This window comes from Mya arenaria, chromosome 15, assembly GCF_026914265.1.
Source record: "Mya arenaria isolate MELC-2E11 chromosome 15, ASM2691426v1".
In the NCBI taxonomy this organism is placed as follows: domain Eukaryota; kingdom Metazoa; phylum Mollusca; class Bivalvia; order Myida; family Myidae; genus Mya; species Mya arenaria.
The window spans coordinates 53,298,207-53,317,227 of NC_069136.1; the positions used below are offsets into that span (position 1 = coordinate 53,298,207).

Below are 19,021 nucleotides of genomic sequence, written 5' to 3' on the forward strand. Positions count from 1 at the left end.
TTTGAACAAGACTCGGGGTTCATGGGTGGCGGTTCTGGTGAACTACACTTGGTTGCTGGTGGATCCCGTCTTAGATGCTACAGCTAATGCAAATGAACATACTAAGGCTAACAGTAAGATGAAAAGAGACCACGCAGACACTGACCCGTTTGAAGTTGTTCAGAAAGTGTTCCAAGACCCAGAAAGGTTCATATTTACGCATTTTCCAGATGAAGACTACTGGCAGTTGTTAGCAAGACCAGTTAGTCGCAGCGAGTTGACCGAGCTTTGTTTACTTAGGAGACTATTCTTTGATCTTGACATGGAATTGCTAAACTACAGTAAATCAGTCCTAGTGCTAAAACAACCAGAAATTACTATTTCATTGTCGTTTCCGGTTGACGAGCGTCTGCAATTTAAATGCAGACTTCTTCCCCACGACAATTCAATAAGTGCTGCCCGAATGAAAACATATGTGTTTGTAGAAACGTTGCTCAATGAGACAAAGGTGAACATAAGAATTCGCTTTCCGAAGAAATGTTCATACATATGTGATTTATTTGTTGCCAAGGACGATTGTGTCTGGGAAGGTTTAATGACAACACGTATTGTTTATGAAAACTCAGCAACCATAGATCCGTTTCCAGCCAATCCAAGAGAAGAATGGGGACCCGGTTTAGACTCACACAAACTTGGATTGAAGCCGAAAACCCACCTTCGTGGTGAAATACTAATGCAAAAGGGAGTTGTACAGATCGTGTTCGAAAACTCAAACAAGCTTCAGTTTGATGCTGTTCTATTTAGGGAAGACGCTAAAATTAACCCTAAAAGCTTCAAAGTAAGTTTTCTTCGAGACAAGAATAACGAAGTTGTGTTTATTGTGGAGATTGAGTTAATGGTACAGGGACTATTTACATTACAACTTCTGGCTAGGGAAAATCATCAAGCTGATTTTCAAAACGTTTGCAACTACATGATCCGAAAAGAAAGACCATCACTTATTCCAACATTAAGCTTTGAAAGCAAAGACAAAGGAGTGGAAAAGGTGCTCAAAGCACCAGACACGGGCGTGTTACAAATAAAGGTGGATACATCCGGGATCATTCAGCTATCGGTCGAGTTTAAACTACATGACAAACAAGAGCTGAATTTCAGCGAACATTCAAGACATTGGCTGGAAGAGGACATAGGGTATATTGAGCTGAATTTTCCAAGGAGCGGCAAGTATTCTTTAAAGGTCTACGGCCGGGCAATGAACAAAGGAAAACTCGAGACTTTGAAGGATGAAACGATTATTGCCGACATACCGTCAAATAAATGGTCACCGTTTCCAAAGGAAGGCACATTTTGGAATTCGTGGTATAAAATTGAAGCTCCGCTGTCTCATCACCTAGAGGAGAAGGAAGACTTGACGTTTACAGCGAACGTCCAGAATGCCCACGACGTCGCTGTGTTGAGTGCAAGTGGCTGGTACCATCTAGATAGGGTTGATAAATCATGGGCCTGGCAGGGTAAAGTGTGGACAGGCCCCAAGTCAACTAAATGTCAATTGCTAGCGCGATTCGAAGTAGGAAACTCCAAATGGTCGGATCTCCTTTGGTTCAAAGTAAGTTTATTTAATGATTTAATGATGTTACAAATTAGATTTATGCGCTCGTTTAACTCTGTGCTGTATTTCGGATATATTTTGGAAATCTATTTATAATATATAAGGTGTATAATTCACAAAACAAGAGCAGAGACTGGTTTTACGAACAATCTAAGACGAGAAAAAATGATTCCGCCTGAAATTCTTTTCTTCGATTAGTCAGTAAAACTAACAATCCAATCAAATAGTTCAATAGTCTTCGCTTGGTGTGTTCAACTACGTTTTTGTGAAACCTAGCGCCTGGAGCCGTATTCAATAAGAACCCTAGATTTATCTTACTCTATGGAGCAACATCGGATTTGTTTTATTGGACTATTAGTTTTATCATCCTATCAGAGCAGCCTAAGTTCACTTATATCTTACAATCGGAACATCTCGAAGCTTGCCGGAAATGGCCGAGTTGTTACGATTGCTATATCGTAAAATTAAATCACAGTTGCGTATTGAATACGGCCCTTTGTATCACCTGAAGGTATCGCTACATCAATCAACATAAGAACAAACCATATTGTTTAAAAACATATCTTAACGAAGTTAAAGAACACCATATTTGCAATGTTCTATTCATTTGCAGGTCATATCAGAGGACGATTATGAAAAGCTTGAGGAACGTCAAAAACGCGCGGTCGACGTCGCCAAGAGTGCAAAGACCGGATAGCTTTACTGAGAGAAGAAAATGATGAGAATAATTGAAGCTAAAATTGACAGAAAGTTCTTTACTTCATTTTATTCTTGTATGTATAGCCTTATTCTGACTGGATAATGACAGGTTACGAACCATGTATACGTGTCCTTATACGTGTAGTTACACGTACGTGTCAAAGTTACATTTGGGGTTTTAAATCGTTTGAGAAATTTCACTTCGAAGTTGTACTGGACGGATAGCTGATGCTTGCATCATCACATTGCCCATGCTATTGTATATGCCATTCTTAACCTGTTCAATGGACACAAACTTTAATGACGTAGTGCACAAAAAGTAGTCCAAATGTACACATACCCCTACAAGTGGTGTTTCGCAACTCTCTATTTTGTCCAATAAAAGTTAATACTGTGATGCTTGTGTTGAAATTTATCCGAAAATAAGGAAAAAAAACTAAATTTGAAAACAAATAATTATAATACTCTCATTTGGGATATAAAGTGATGAGCTGATTGCAGTTGCTAGTATCATACACACGGTGCACTTCAAAACAATATCGATGGTACCTAGATCGCAGAGAAAATTGGATTGTAAGAGAATTATTACAAATTCATAAAATGAAACGAATACTCTTTATCGCTTAACATTGACTTCAAATGAATTTCCCCCTTAAGCATTTCCTCGCCTACTGACCTATAAACATTGACAAGCTCTTGATGTAGCAAATATATTGGGAAATCGTTTTCCATAAACATTTGAAAGCATACGATCCATAAATAAGTCAGCTCAGAGTATGTAGCCAATTGTATGAAACTGGCTATTTTCTGGTTAGCCAAATAGTTTAAACATAACAATGTGAAAGTATACGATCTACAAATAAGCCAGCATAGAGTATGTAGCCAATCGTATAAAACTGGTTATTTTCTGGTTAGCCAAATAGTTTAAACATAACAATGTGAAAGTATACGATCTACAAATGAGCCAGCTCAGAGTCTGTAGCCAATCGTATAAAACTGGTTATTTTCTGGTTAGCCAAATTAGCCAAACAGTTTAAAAATAACAATGTGAAAATATACGATCAAATACACTCATCAAATTTCGGAAATAAAACAAATGCGGGGCTCTTTAAGCGGCATAGACTGCTCTTCGTTTCATTTAAAATGGTGTTGTAAATAATATCTTTGATTTAAGTCTTCATTTTAAGCAAATTTTTGCCTTCCGACGTAACATATATGACGTAATTTATCACGTGGTATACACACACTGATATAATAATTGTATTTCTTGCATACCGGACGTGTGTTTCCGGTCATGTGACCAGTGCTGGAAAAAACATCTTACATACCCCATGTAAGATGAGTCACGCGCAACAACGCGCCACTTCTTTTTTCATTTATTGTATGGTTTATGAACAATATATTATGCCATTTCAATAAAGCGCAATCAAATATATATGTTTGCAAGACTTTCAATTAAAATTAAAAATAAATAATCGTAAAAAACGCTATTTTTAGTTATTTAAAATCTCTGCGCTCTATGACGTCAGTAAACAACGTCGCACGCGCTTTTTGGTGTAATTGTACAAAAGTTCGTTTTCAACGTCATTTTTTCCACAAATTGATAAATTTAGATATGCAAGAAAAAATATCAATCATGTTTTTCCGGTCCGGATCGAAAAATCCGACCCTCGGGCACGCTGCGTGGCCGGTAACTCGGCAAGCCTCGTTACCGGCCTACGCACGTGCCCTCGGGTCGGATTTTTCGATCCGTACCGGAAACACATGATAGATACTTATAATATTAGATGCATGGTGGCCCCATATAATGGCGGTATCATTTAAAGCTGCACTCTCACAGATTTTATCGTTTTGACAACTTTTTTTTTCCTTTTTGTCTGGGAATGAGCTATTTTTGCGTAAATATCTGCAAACCAGTGATTTAAGACTGCTGTCAAACGATCAGATCGCAGAGTTTCATATTTCCGTTCGAAAAGTAATGCTTTATTGCTAAAAGCGTTACTAACGGTTTAAGAAAAGTGCATAAAACATCAATTTTTGAACTTAAATATGAAAATCTGTGATCTGATTTTTGTCAGCAGTCTTGTCACTGCTTTCCATGCATTTTCGCATAAATCAGGTCGTTCCAAGATAAAATATAAAAAAAAGTTGTCAAAACGATCAATCTGTGAGAGTGCAGGTATGTGATGGCTGATTTATAATTATTATGTATTAATTATTTTATATATTATTATGTTGTGTTTATATTTAAACACAATACATGTGGTTATTACATTCCGTATATTTGTTCTTCAATTCATGTATTTCAATGTATGCCCTGCAAGGGAGATTTGAACACAATATAATATAATATAATATAATATAATATAATATAATATAATATAATATAATATAATATAATATAATATAATATAATAATACATGAGCATGACAAAATAACTAAGAAGACAAAATAACTAAGAAAAAATAGTTATTTAATGAATGAAGTAGCATGAGAATAATATATACTCGTACACAGTACCATGGGTTCAAGTTAAACGCAATATAATTGGTATAATAAGCTAACAATGCATTTGCAGATGCCAATGTTTCAGTATTATTAAAATTCTTTATTAAATGTTATTGATTTCAACTGAAATCGGAAAGAAAAAAAATCTATTTAAAAATCTTTAACTGCCAAAAAAAACTTGTTTGTGGTATTATCTTTGGTAAAAATATGCATTTTCGTTTCTTCACGCGAACTCAATTCATATGATACCAAAATAATATGGTTCACAACATATCCAGAAATTGATATACTTGTTGGTCGGATACCTTCAAATGAATAAATATTTGCGTCCCGTTGTAAACCCTCGCAGTTTATTGTACAAATATTAATTATGCATTTAAAGGACATACCGGTAACAATTATAAGCTATGTCAATAATTTACCTAACCGATATTGAAAAACTCAGATCACTTTTTCTGGAACCACATTCATTCTACGGCTTAAAGTTCTCCAGATGTATTTGATAATGCATTGAACATTTTAATATTGAAATTATGGTAAAACACGTTTTACAAACAACTGGGATATTTTTGTTTTCAACTCTGCCGATAGTACATTGCGAAGGTAGGCATTCTAAAAATGTATATTAATAATACGTATAGCAAAATAGATTTTATATCACGTTGAGTGACAAACCTATCTTTTAACTTTGTTAATATAAGGTTAAAATAGTGTGTGTTTTAGGATGAAATGGATGTATGTATCACATTAAGAATCATATTAAGATAAAACGTTGTAATAAAAGTAAACTTCTTTTCTACAAAATGGAAATAGTCGTATTAACGAAAATTCATCAGGTTTAAAAGGGATTACGATAGTGTTAAAAACTAAACAGCGATATATATTGAGAACGACGGCGCCCGACCTTACGTTCGAAGTTTAGAGTCAGGTATATTCAAAATAAAAAAAGAAGGAATTAAGGGTCGGAACTTAGCCACGACCTCGACCAATCCGCAGTTCTCGAGTTATCACATGTTCGAGCTACCGCAGTTTGACTGTATGTCCATGTTTCAGGTTTGAACGATTACAAGGTGGTAGCAATATCTGTCGGGATACTAGCGGTCATATTCGCCCTCTTGTTTGTAGGTGTCTGTATTACGTGCTGTTACTATAAAAGAAAGCTTAAAAACAAACAGAGGAAATATCTAGAAGTGCTTATTGAAAACACGAAGGCAAGTGATGACGGGAAGAATGCTGTCGATATGGGAAATCGTCATGATAAGGAAAAAGCTATATTTCCAAAAAACACAATTAGAGAGAATATAAATGAAAGAGACCGCGAACAATCTCTGTCAATCAATTTAGATGTAATGTTTTCTGTGACTTCTGAACAGAGTGGTATATTACGGAGGTTGAAGTGTCCGGATAAAATTGAGTCACTGTACGAACAGCCCGAAATGGTGAATACTGAGACAATAGAGGTGAAAGAGTTTAATGCATTAGAGGAAGTGATGGATGAAAGGTGGAAGAGTAAGAAAGATAAGGATTTGACGAGGTTGATAAGAAATAATTTGATTGAAATCGGCAGTGAATGTGAAATTCAGGAACTCGAAAATCATAATACAACAATTACGGACGAAAATGCAGAACATAATTATGGAAGTATTTCATCAGCCCGATCAGATGACTCTATTGCGCAGAGTATTGATCTCCCGATAGAAATTGATAACAGTCTTTCTCTAGATTTTGATGACAATTTAACTAATTTTTCCATTGGAAAAGTAATGGAGGCAAATAAAAGTGAAACGTTTAAAGGCAAATCTGGTAATAGCCGAAATCCTCAAGGAAATGAACAACTTCGAACAAAACGTTGCCGAAGAAGTCAATCAGCCAAATGTGATATAAGAAAACAGTACAGTCTAAAGTTAGCGGACTATACGAGACCAAGGTCCTTTTGTCTAAAGCAAAGGTCTCCAAGCACATATACCTCTCCAAAGCTAACATTATCAAATCGATTACGAAGGAATTTTCTGTCTCGAAGAAACCCTTGTAAGGTACATTCATTGACTGACCGAGACTCGTATGCAAAAAGATACTCCAGTTTCACAATAGAAAGATTCTTAAATGATGTCGAAACGTTTAACAAGCTGGAAAACTCAAGCACTGGCAGTGTGGACGCTGAAGAAATTCAGTCTATCGAAGAGAATAGATCGGATACTGGAGTGAAAAATAAAGCCAGAATAAAACGTTCGAGAACTATGCCATTACCTGCGACGTCTAATAAACAAATAGCTTCTGCTCATCGGAACACAACGCCTTCGAAACGAAGAATTCATTCTGGAAATATAAAACGAAATCGGAGAAGCACAAGTACCGTATCTCACAGTCGGGCCAACATATATTCATAGACACACCTTTTTATAAAGTAAAGAGCTAAGGGGACTTTGCCGTCTAAATGCATACGAACAAGTTCCAGTGATTCAGACATATACGTGTTTTGTAATAACTGTTCACAGAGAGCAGTCGAAAAATGGCATGCATTATCTTATGGCGTTGTCAAGAAACAGGTTACAAGCATTATCAGATTGACGTAGTCAAGCAAGAGGTTACAAGCGTTATTTGATTGACGTAGTCAAGCAAGAGGTTACAAGCGTTATCTGATTGACGTAGTCAAGCAAGAGGTTACAAGCGTTATCTCATTGACGTAGTCAAGCAATGACTTACAAGCGTTATCTGATAGCCGTAGTCAAGCAATGAGTTACAAGCGTTATCTCATAGCCGTAGTCAAGCAATGAGTTACAAGCGTTATTTCATAGCCGTAGTCAAGCAATGAGTTACAAGCGTTATCTGATAGCCGTAGTCAAGCAATGAGTTACAAGCGTTATCTGATAGCCGTAGTCAAGCAATGAGTTACAAGCGTTATCTGATTGACGTAGTCAAGCAATGAGTTACAAGCGTTATCTGATTGACGTAGTCAAGCAATGAGTTACAAGCGTTATCTGATAGCCGTAGTCAAGCAATGAGTTACAAGCGTTATCTGATAGCCGTAGTCAAGCAATGAGTTACAAGCGTTATCTGATAGCCGTAGTCAAGCAATGAGTTACAAGCGTTATCTGATTGACGTAGTCAAGCAATGAGTAACAAGCGTTATCTGATTGACGTAGTCAAGCAATGAATTACAAGCGTTATTTGATAGCCGTAGTCAAGCAATGAGTTACAAGCGTTATCTGATTGCCGTAGTCAAGCAATGAGTTACAAGCGTTATCTGATAGCCGTAGTCAAGCAATGAGTTACAAGCGTTATCTGATTGACGTAGTCAAGCAATGAGTTACAAGCGTTATCTGATAGCCGTAGTCAAGCAATGAGTTACAAGCGTTATCTGATTGACGTAGTCAAGCAATGAGTTACAAACGTTATCTGATTGACGTAGTCAAGCAATGAGTTACAAGCGTTATCTGATTGACGTAGTCAAACAATGAGTTACAAGCGTTATCTGATAGCCGTAGTCAAGCAATGAGTTACAAGCGTTATCTGATAGCCGTAGTCATGCAACAGGTTACAAGCGTTATCTGATCGCTGTAGTCAAGCATCAGGTTACAAGCGTCATCTGTTTGACGTTCTCATGCAATAGGCAACAAGCGTTATCTGAATGCCTTAGTCAAGCAACAGGCAACAAGCGTTATCTGAATGCCTTAGTCAAGCAACAGGCCACAGGCGTTATCTTAATGCCGTAGTCAAGCAATAGGCGACACGTTTTATCTGAACGCCGTATTCAAGCAACAGGTTACAAGCGTTATCGGATTGCCGTATTCAAGCAACAGGTTACAAGCGTTATCGGATTGCCGTATTCAAGCAACAATTGACACACGTTACCTGATTGTCGTATTCAAGAAACAAGCGACACAAGTTATCTGATTGCCGTATTCAAGCAACAAGCGACAAGCATTATTTGATTGCCGTGTTCAAGCAGCAAGCGACACGCGTTATCTGATTTCCGTATTCAAGCAACAGAAGACACGCGTTATCGGATTGCCGTAGTCAAGCAAAAGATTACAAGCGTTTTCTTATTGCCAAAGTCAAGCAAAAGGCTTCAGGCGATATCTTATTGCAGTATTCAAAAAACAAGTTGCAAGCCTTATCTGATTGCTGTATTCAAGCAACACGCGACACGCTTTATCTGACAGCCGTATTCAAGCAACAGGCGACACTCGTTATCTGACAGTCGTATTTTAGCAGCAAGCGACACGCGTTATCTGACAGCCGTATTCAAGCAATAGGCGACACGCGATATCTAATAGCCGTATTCAAGCAAAAAGCGACACGCGTTATCTGACAGCCGTATTAAAGCAGCAAGCGACACGCGTTATCTGACAGCCGTATTAAAGCAGCAAGCGACACGCGTTATCTAACAGCCGTATTCAAGCAACATGAAACACGAATTATCTGACAGCCGTATTTAAGCAGCAAGCGACACGCGTTATCTGACAGCCGTATTCAAGCAACAGACGAAACGCGTTATCTGACAGCCGTATTCAAGCAACATGCAACACGCGTTATCTGATAGCCGTATTCAAGCAGCAAGCGACACGCGTTATCTGACAGCCGTATTCAAGTAACGGACGACTCGCGTTATCTGACAGCCGTAGCAACAGCTTTTGCAGAAGTCAAAAGTTACATACAATTAAGCAACCGTTTCTTTTGATTACTGTCCGCAACCACAATGTAATTTGTCTGGGAAATTAGTACAATGCGTGTGTGTGTTTTATTTTCTTTTGTTGGCGAATCATAATCTCAAAAATATGTATTATGTGTATTACAAAACTATAGTTCTTTCTTCTTCTGTTAACGTTCAATGTTTAATGCATATGACATCAACATTACAATGACCCCTAGGAATTGCGGCTGAAACTAGTGATGCCATAACGTGTACCCAAACCAATTTATTCTATTCATAATTATTGTGTTATTTGTTATAATATGTATGCATACACAGCAATACCAATTATGCTTTGCAGTGGTTTATGGATATTTATCAATAAAATAAAATGATATTGCACTGTGAGATGATAAATTAGGAAGAATCATGTTTTTCCAACTTATAGTTCGCTCTCTCATCCAAATAACGTCAGAGCGCACAGGGCAAGGACACACTTTCAACGAGTCATTTCCTAAATGATGTCATCTGACCGCCAATATTTTTTTTTTCTATTTCGGTCAAATTCATTATAATCTGGGTTCCTAAAGACCTCATTGGTTAAAAAATGCCCGGACTGCTACACAAATTATTTTTATATTGTGCTTGCATGGAAAATGTCTACTATTTATGAAAAGTTGCTTTGGCCACTTGGTGGCTGGTGCGAGTTTGTTCCATCCAAAATGGCGTCCAAGATGGCCGCCAAACTTTATGATATGAGAAATTATAAAATGATGGGCTGTAATGATACTTGGAAAGTATTTGTTAAAACCAAAATAATGACAAACAGTTAAAGATGCACTCTTACTCCCAATTCAGATTTACATCAATTAATGAAATGTTTTTAATACATCAAAAAGGATGAACAAATGTCGAAAAGAATGGTTCTTATGAAGGCTACCGAGTTTAATTTGAAAGACAGCTGCAGAAAACACGGTATTTATACCTTATGAAACGACAGTAGATCACAGTAAATCTTTTATCACTCACCAATCATTTATTTTTTGGCGTTTTCAGCTATTAAATACACGGTAACAATCTTGTTATCAGTAATTATTTTTCCATAAATACATTATTTAGTAAGTAGGTTAAGGTTTATCAGTCAAAATTTTAATATTGTTTTTGAATATGAGTGTCACTTTAATAAGGTCCAAACAAGCTTGAAACAAGGAATGGAAATCAATTGTTGATGAAATATATGTATATATGAGTTTGATTGCAACTGTTTGAAATAACAAAAATAATGTATATAATGTAACCTTTAGAATTAACCAAGAAACCTAGTTTATGACTCCATGTTACCCAGTTCCAAACTAATCTAAGCTTTCATCAAGGCAAACATTCTGATCAAGTTTCATGAAGATTGGTACAGATATATTGCAAAAAATATAGCCTCTAGAGGGTGAACAAGGTTTTTAAGATTTCATTGAGGCATTCAGATTAAGCTTCATGGAAATTAGAGCTGATGTATTGCCTCTGGAGTGTTCCCAAGATTTCTGTAAGATATGACCTAGTGACCTAGTTTTGAACCATATGACACACTTTTAAAACGCAGTCAAAATTAACCCAAAAGAACATTTTGACTATGTTTGAACTTCATCAGACCAATCACCACCATAAAATAGTTTCGGACAAGATTTTTGAAAGATTTGACCTTGTGACCTTATTTTCGATCATATGTGACCCAGTTTCAAATAAGTCCAAGATTTCATCAAGGAAAACATTCTGATTAAGTTTCATGAAAATTTGACCATGTATAATGCCACTAGTATGTTCCAACGATTTTTGTAAGATTTTACCAAGTGACCTAGTTTTTGACCCCATGTGACCCACATTTTTAAGTGATCCATATTTCTTCAAGGGGTACATCATGGCCAATTTTGTACATGACTTGACCAATCATTACCATGATATGGTTCTGGACAAGATTTTTCTAAGATTTGACCTAGTGACCTAATTTTCGATAATATGTGACCCAGTTTTATTTACGACCAAGAGTTCATCAAGTAGAACATTCTGATTAAGTTTAATGAATATTTGACCATGTATAATGCCTCTGGTATGTTCCAAAGATTTGATCTAGTGACCTAGTTTTTGACCCCAAGTGACCCACGTTTAAAAGTGGTCGAGATTTGATCAAGGGGAGCATTCTAACCAAGTTTGAACATTTTCTGATAAATGCCTACCAAGGCATGGTACCTGACAGACGGACGGACTGACAGAAGGACGGACGCCAAAACAATATCCCCCTCCCGAAATCTTCGATTCCGCGGTGGATAATCAGTTGAAAACGATTAGTAAGCACATTTCTTTCCAAAAAGAAGCTGACACACAGATGAAAAAGACAACCAAGAACAATAAGTCATCACTTTTTATGTTTTTATTATTTGTAATAGTTAATAGAAAAGTTAAGATCACTGAAATCAATTATGAAAAAAACTGTATTGGTTAATATGGTAATTGGTTTCCATTCATGTCCAACTTTCATGACTTTCAGAAGAACATTTTACATTAAGTACAATTAAGGAGAAGTGATCGCTTTAATGCTCATAAATTTTTCATCATTTGAAATATTATGACTATGATTATATTTTTATTTCCAAATTAATATCTTTAAATATAGAAAGGTAAATGATGAAAATTCATCAGAGTTAAATAATAAACCAGTAGAAAAATACTAAAATATTCTTTTGTTGTTTTCTTTTTTTCAACAAAATTTCGGGTTAAGGCAATCTTATCAATGCAAATATTATGTGATCGTTTTTTTTTTCGAAGTAATATATCTGATTAGGTATACTAGCTTTTTAAAAAACAACAACAAAAAATAACAACTTTATTCTTCACCTTAATATTTTCAATTTAAAATTGTGTCACTCTAATAATCATTGAACTCAGATGTTTTGTACTTCGATCGTTAATGAGATGACTCCAGTTTCCTTCGCCATAATAAGAGCACCACAGATTTGATAAAAAATATCAACCACGGACTTTATAGGTCCGTGCTACAATTAAAAGCAAATATCTCAATTTTGATTAACACATACATAAACCGTATACTAATACTAGCTTTACCGTGTAAATAAAAGATAAACAAGAGGTCCATGAGAGCCAATGCTCTACTGGCATGACTCTTCTGTCATTTTCAATCCAGAGCATTCATGTATGGGTATGGATATCTTGCTATTGTATAAGTTTGAAAAAGATGCTGTGCTGTCAAAATATCAAAACTGGATACTTAATCACGTTCACAAGCAATTGCTTACAGATTTATGCATGCACGGACGGACGACGGGACGACGGACACTACACCATGGCATAAGCTCTTCTGGCATTTGGCCAGTTGAGTTGAAAGAACAAAAACAAAATATTTAAGATCAAATAAACTTGATGCACCAAAACTCATTCCATCAATTGTTTCACAATACCAAAATATTTACTTAGTTTTGTATCTTACAAACTGACTGTAGAATCATTGGTGGTTAGAAATTGCACAATATCATATAACTCAAAAGTACTTCATAGATATAAACAGTTTTAATAAGCACAATAGTGTTTTACAGTAAACATTATGTTATGATATAAATATATGATTGGTATATTTCAGTCCTTTTTATTGGTCGAGATGACGTCACGTGACAATCTATAAAAAGTGACATACACTAGAAGAAAGTGCTGTTTTTTTATGTACAAACCCACAAGCGTAACTGAAAGTGACGTTCTTCCAGTTGCGTTCTATGATATATATATATATTAGCGACTGGAAATGCAATTATCGTTATATAACTTATTTCGTGAACATAACATCTTTGGACATAATTATCATGAATTTTGTAAAAAGATTTTTTTTATGGAAATTATTACTTAAAGCTATAATATAAACTATATTAAAACACTAACAAACTGATGGCATCGTTGTATATCTTGATGTATCTCACATTTACCATAAGAATTCTAATGGAATATAACACAAGCGAGCGTGGCAAGCACGGGGCTTTGTTCCTTAACATTCAAAATATGAACGATAACAAATTTACAGGTTAACCTATTTACTACATCATGCATATACAATGCCTTCATTTCTCTTTCTTCATAGACAGTATAGCACCAGCGGATATGAAGAGAAATTTTATCAAGCTCTTGTATACTAAGTGGTTTAAAAGTCATTGGCAATATGGTGTAACTATAAATATATCTGAACTATTTAAATCAACAACAACGAGGGCTTCAAATATTTGGACATGATTCAATGTTGCATGAGATACAGCTTCACCATGTTCTCTTTCCTCGAAACAGCATCAAAATATCCCTTTCAATCGGGTGACAACCACCATAAATAAATAAAATACCTAGTCCAATTGTATTGCTTTGTGTCCAGGGTTATCAAGTGACAAGTAAATGTCTTCGAGGCCATTCATTTAACAGTTCACACTGAATCAGAGACATGGCCATTTCATAGCACTATAATATATATATATAGAATTATATAAATGCATCAAGGATGATAAAAGACTATAAATACAGTGGAACCCGGTTGGCACAAACTTGCTTGGCTCGAATTTCTCTTTGGCTCGATCTCAATGTCAAGTACTGATTTTGATAAACTTGAAGTAAGCTTATCTTGAATTTTCTGAGGCTCGAGGTATTTTCGTTGGTCCCTGGGAGTTAGTCAACGGGGGTCGATTGTATTGCAATTCTTAAAATTGAGTTTGAGTATGAAGAATTCAGGCCTGAAGCAGAGTCAAGGCACCCTGAAACCTGTACAAATGTTCCAAAGCTTTTAGATCCATTTCAAGGTACTTATTACCATTTTTCATGCAAATGCCCAGTAAAACACTAACATAACAACTGCACACCAGTCTGAAATTGACTGCTCCAAACCCTTATTTCAGATAAATCCTCAACTTAATCAGCTCTCATTATAAATTTTTGCAATATAAGCATCACAATGATGGCTTCTGGCGGCAAATACCATTAAACCATAGTTTTCTCTGATTAATAACAATAATTCAACTATTCATAAGTTCATAAAGCTGTAAAAAACGTAATATTATATATGTACATTTTGCAAAAAGTAAGTCATACATTCAGGACATGCGTACTGGAGTATAAAAATAAAAACTACCGTCTATAATGGCAGCATTAGATAATCATACATGGTTCAACCAGCTTGGTCAATTTTAATGCTACACATCGGCTATGGGGTCCCCATTTTGCCCTCTGAACTTCACATTTTTGGCAATTCACTCTACAACTAATGTTTTTAATGTAAATGCGTATATACTTATTGCAATTAACTCCCCTGATAAACAGGTTAAAATTTGCATTCCATAGTGTTTGGCTTAAAATGGTTTATCTTCCATGTTTAAAATGGTTTATCTGCCACTCCACAGAATAAATCTGCCAATGTTATGTTCATCTATATGACTTCATTATGTCTCGAACACATGCATATTCACTTTCTTCTGTAAAATGAGAGTTCAGCATCTTAAACGACGGTCTCTTCTTAGGTTCCTTTTCCCAACATTGTAACATCTGCTGGTATGCCACAACTGGACACTTTTCGGGCTTGTCTAACCTTTTTCCCTCTTCAATGAACTGAATCACCTGCAAAAATGAATAATAATAATTTGGATTTTGATAAAATATTGTAATTGTTTTCTACAATAAAAGCAGGGCCTAAAGTTACTACTCTTTAGTAAAAGAGGGACACAACTCATGCATCATTAAGTCAAAGAAATGGGCGTTTCTATACATTGCAAATTTTCTAGGGCTTAAACAAGTTTTGCGATAATTTAAGCTTTTTTATTTTTACGACGATTATGAAACAAGTTATATTGTAACTTATATTAATCACTCTCGTTGGCATGATGTTGCGCGAGAGTATGGTCTTGTGTTGTGGGGGAAGACCGAGTACCTGGCTGGAGAAAACCAACTTGTCCCACTTGGTGACCACTAAACTAACTCACATGTGCCCAGGCCAGGAATCGAACCCAGGTCACCTAGGTGAGAAGCGAGTGCACTGACCACAGCGCTAACCAGACAACCAGTTTTGAGTTATAGCAAAGGGTAAAGTTTTGCACTACGATGATGATTGACGACAAGGACATCAAGGCTATGACAATAACTCAATACTTTTCTTTCAAAAACAGAAAAAAGCTAAAAACTAATATTACTTATTACAGTTCAAAAGAAAAAATTATGCAACCATAAGTCATATACATATACAGACACCATTGACAGATCAAAGAACACTGTAGTTTAAGAACGGTCTCGTAGAGTCAGTGGGTCAGTTTGTATTAAAAAGTATATGAGTGTTTACAGGGCGTTACTCTGTGAACTGATTTGTGTAAACATTTAACATACAATCTTAACATTTAACATGCTATCTAAAGATTTAACATACAATCTGAACACCTTTTTTAAAGGAAACTCTTTAAATGGCCATGACGTTAAAAAACAATCAATTGACCCCCCCCCCCAACCCCCCCTCTCTATCAGAAATAATTTTCGGACTCCTTTAACCTATTTTTTCAGACATGAATATTTTCTTTAAGGCCAAAGCACTTACCTCTATGCCTTTCATATCCCCATACGGTGACTCTCCAAATGAAAACATTTCCCAGAGCGTGATTCCAAAACTCCAGACATCGCTTGCATGGGAGAAGTGCCCGTAGTTAACACACTCTGGCGCATACCTAGACATGATTGGTATAATTATACATGATGCTATTTCTTATTTATATCATGTTTAAAGCTGCACTCTCACAGATTGACAGATTTAACTCTTATTTTATTTCTTGTCTTAGAACTACCTGATTTGGGCACCAATGCCTTCAATTCAATCTTTTAAAATAACTTTCTTTAAAGTAAAGAACAAATCTCAATTATTTGGAAAAATGCTGAAAAACTAATTTATTCTAAAAGTGTTATTCACCTGTTGCAAACGAGCACATTCTTAATCATTAATATTAATACTTCAGGTCATCTAACCAACTTAGAATAAAACCTCATGGTCTGGTACATTCTCAATGCAAACAAGAGATGTTTGTCAATATTATGCCCCCCTGAGCGCCATGTTGTCAGGATTATATGGACAATTGAATGAAATATGCATGGACCGAAATGACAGCTGATTTGTCGCTAACATTGTATGCCGTTGAGGCAGTTTTAAGATTATGACCATTCAAAGTTTGAGGATAGAGTGTGTTATGACCATGACCTTTGACTTTATGATCTCAAAATCCATAGTAGTCATCAGCTGGTCACCAAAATTCTAAATGTTAAGTTTGAGGGCCATGGGTGCAGGCATTGACACTTAGTTATCACACAGAGAAGCATTTTTCGTTCAAGGTCACTGTAACTTTGACCTTTGATCCAATGACCCCTTAAATCATAAGGGGTCATCTACAGGTCAGACACAACTCCAAGTCAAGTTTGAGGGCCATGGGTGCAGGCATTGTCCAATTATCGCATTCAAGGTCACTGTGAACCTGACCTTTGACCCAATGACTCCTAAAATCAATAAGGGTCATCTCCTGGTCAGGCCTAACTTACATGTCAAGTTTGATGATAATAGATTCAGGCATTGTTGAGAGATCACTGGGAAAAGATTTGCGTTAAAGGTTACTGTGACCTTGACCTTGGCCTGATGACCCCCAAAGTCAAGAGGAGTCATCTACTTGTCAGGCCCAACCTTCATGTCAAGTTTGATGACCATAGGTCCAGGAATTGTCGAGTTTGCTTTCAAGGTCACTGTGACCTTGACCTCCGACCCCTTAAATCAATAGGGGTCATCTACTGGTCAGGCCCAACCTCCAAGTCAAGATTGAGGGCCATGGGCGCAGGCATTGTTGAGTTATCACTCGGGCAACCTTTTATCGTTCAAAGTCACTGTTACCTTGACCTTTGGCCCAATGACCCCTAAAATCAATATGGGCCATTTACTGGTCAGGCCCAACCTCCAATTCAAGTTTGATGGCCATGGGTGCAGGCATTGTCGAGTTATCACTAAGACAACCTTTTACCATTCAAGGTCTTTGTGACCTTGACCTTTGACCCGATTACCCAAAAACAATAGGGTTCATCTACTGGTCAGGCCCAACCTCCAAGTCAAGTTTGAGGGCCATAGGTGCAGGCATTGTCGAGTAATGACACGGACAACCTTTAACCATTCAAGGTCACTGTGACCTTAACCTTTGGCCCGATGACCCCCCCAAACAATAGGGGTCATCTACTGGTCAGGCCCAACCTCCAAGTCAAGTTTGAGGGCCATGGGTGTAGGCATTGTCGAGTTATCACTCGGACAACCTTTTACCATTCAAGGTCACTATGACCTTGATCTTTGACCCGATGAGCCCCAAAACAATAGGGGTCAGCTACTGGTCAGGCCCAACCTCCAAGTCAAGAATGAGGGCCAAGGGTGCAGGCATTGTCGAGTTATCACATGGACATCCTTTTACCATTCAAGGTCACTGTGACCTTGACCTTTGGCCCGATGACCCCCCAAAACAATAGGGGTCATCTAATGGTCAGGCCCAACTTCCATATCAAGTTTGATGACCATAGGTCTAGGCATGGTTGAGTTATCACTCGGACAAGCTTAAAATTATTTTATCATTAAAGGTCACTGTGACCTTGACCTTTGACCCGATGAGCCCTAAAATCAATAGGGGTCATCTACTGGTCAGGCCCAACCTTCATGTCAAGTTTGATGACCATACGTCCAGGAATTGTTGAGTTATCACTCGGACAACCTTTTATCGTTCAAAGTCACTGTTACCTTGACCTTTGGCCCAATGACCCCTAAAATCAATATGGGCCATTTACTGGTCAGGCCCAACCTCAAATTCAAGTTTGATGGCCATGGGTGCAGGCATTGTCGAGTTATCACTCAGACAACCTTTTACCATTCAAGGTCTTTGTGACCTTGACCTTTGACCCGATTACCCAAAAACAATAGGGGTCATCTACTGGTCAGGCCCAACCTCCAAGTCAAGTTTGAGGGCCATAGTTGCAGGCATTGTCGAGTAATGACACGGACAACCTTTAACCATTCAAGGTCACTGTGACCTTGACCTTTAGCCCGATGACCCCCAAAAACAATAGGGGTCATCTACTGGTCAGGCCCAACCTCCAAGTCAAGTTTGTGGGCCATGGGTGTAGGCATTGTCCAGTTATCACATGGACAACCTTTTACCATTCAAGGTCACTGTGACCTTGACCTTTGGCCCGATGACCCCCAAAAACAATAGGGTTCATCTACTGGTCAGGCCCAACCTCCAAGTCAATTGTGAGGGCCATGGGTGCAGGCATTGTTGAGTTATCACTCGGACAACCTTTTACCATTCAATGTCACTATGACCTTGATCTTTGACCCGATGAGCCCCAAAAACAATAGGGGTCAGCTACTGGTCAGACCCAACCTCCAAGTCAAGAATGAGGGCCAAGGGTGCAGGCATTGTCGAGTTATCACATGGACATTTTTTTACCATTCAAGGTCACTGTGACCTTGACCTTTGGCCCGATGACCCCCCAAAACAATAGGGGTCATCTA

The 19,021-nt window shown here is 37.2% G+C and overlaps 2 protein-coding genes across 2 annotated transcripts in view; one reads left to right on the top strand and one right to left on the bottom strand.

Moving 5' to 3' along the window:
• Positions 1-53: 53 nt before the first annotated feature.
• LOC128220590 (uncharacterized) lies at positions 54-2,666 on the top strand. Its single transcript, XM_052929038.1, has 2 exons — positions 54-1,585; positions 2,202-2,666. Exons 1-2 carry the CDS (start codon positions 119-121, stop codon positions 2,283-2,285), a joined length of 1,551 nt encoding a protein of 516 aa, XP_052784998.1. The 5' UTR covers positions 54-118; the 3' UTR covers positions 2,286-2,666.
• Positions 2,667-11,833: 9,167 nt separating this feature from the next.
• Positions 11,834-19,021, bottom strand: part of LOC128219846 (tyrosine-protein kinase HTK16-like) — a 45,218-nt gene continuing 38,030 nt past the window's right edge. Inside the window, exons 18-19 of the mRNA XM_052927955.1 lie at positions 16,037-16,163; positions 11,834-15,072 (exon numbers count right to left, since the gene is read on the bottom strand). Of these exons, the coding sequence (XP_052783915.1) occupies positions 14,881-15,072; positions 16,037-16,163 (319 nt within the window). The 3' untranslated portion in view covers positions 11,834-14,880. The remainder of the gene's footprint in view (positions 15,073-16,036; positions 16,164-19,021) is intronic.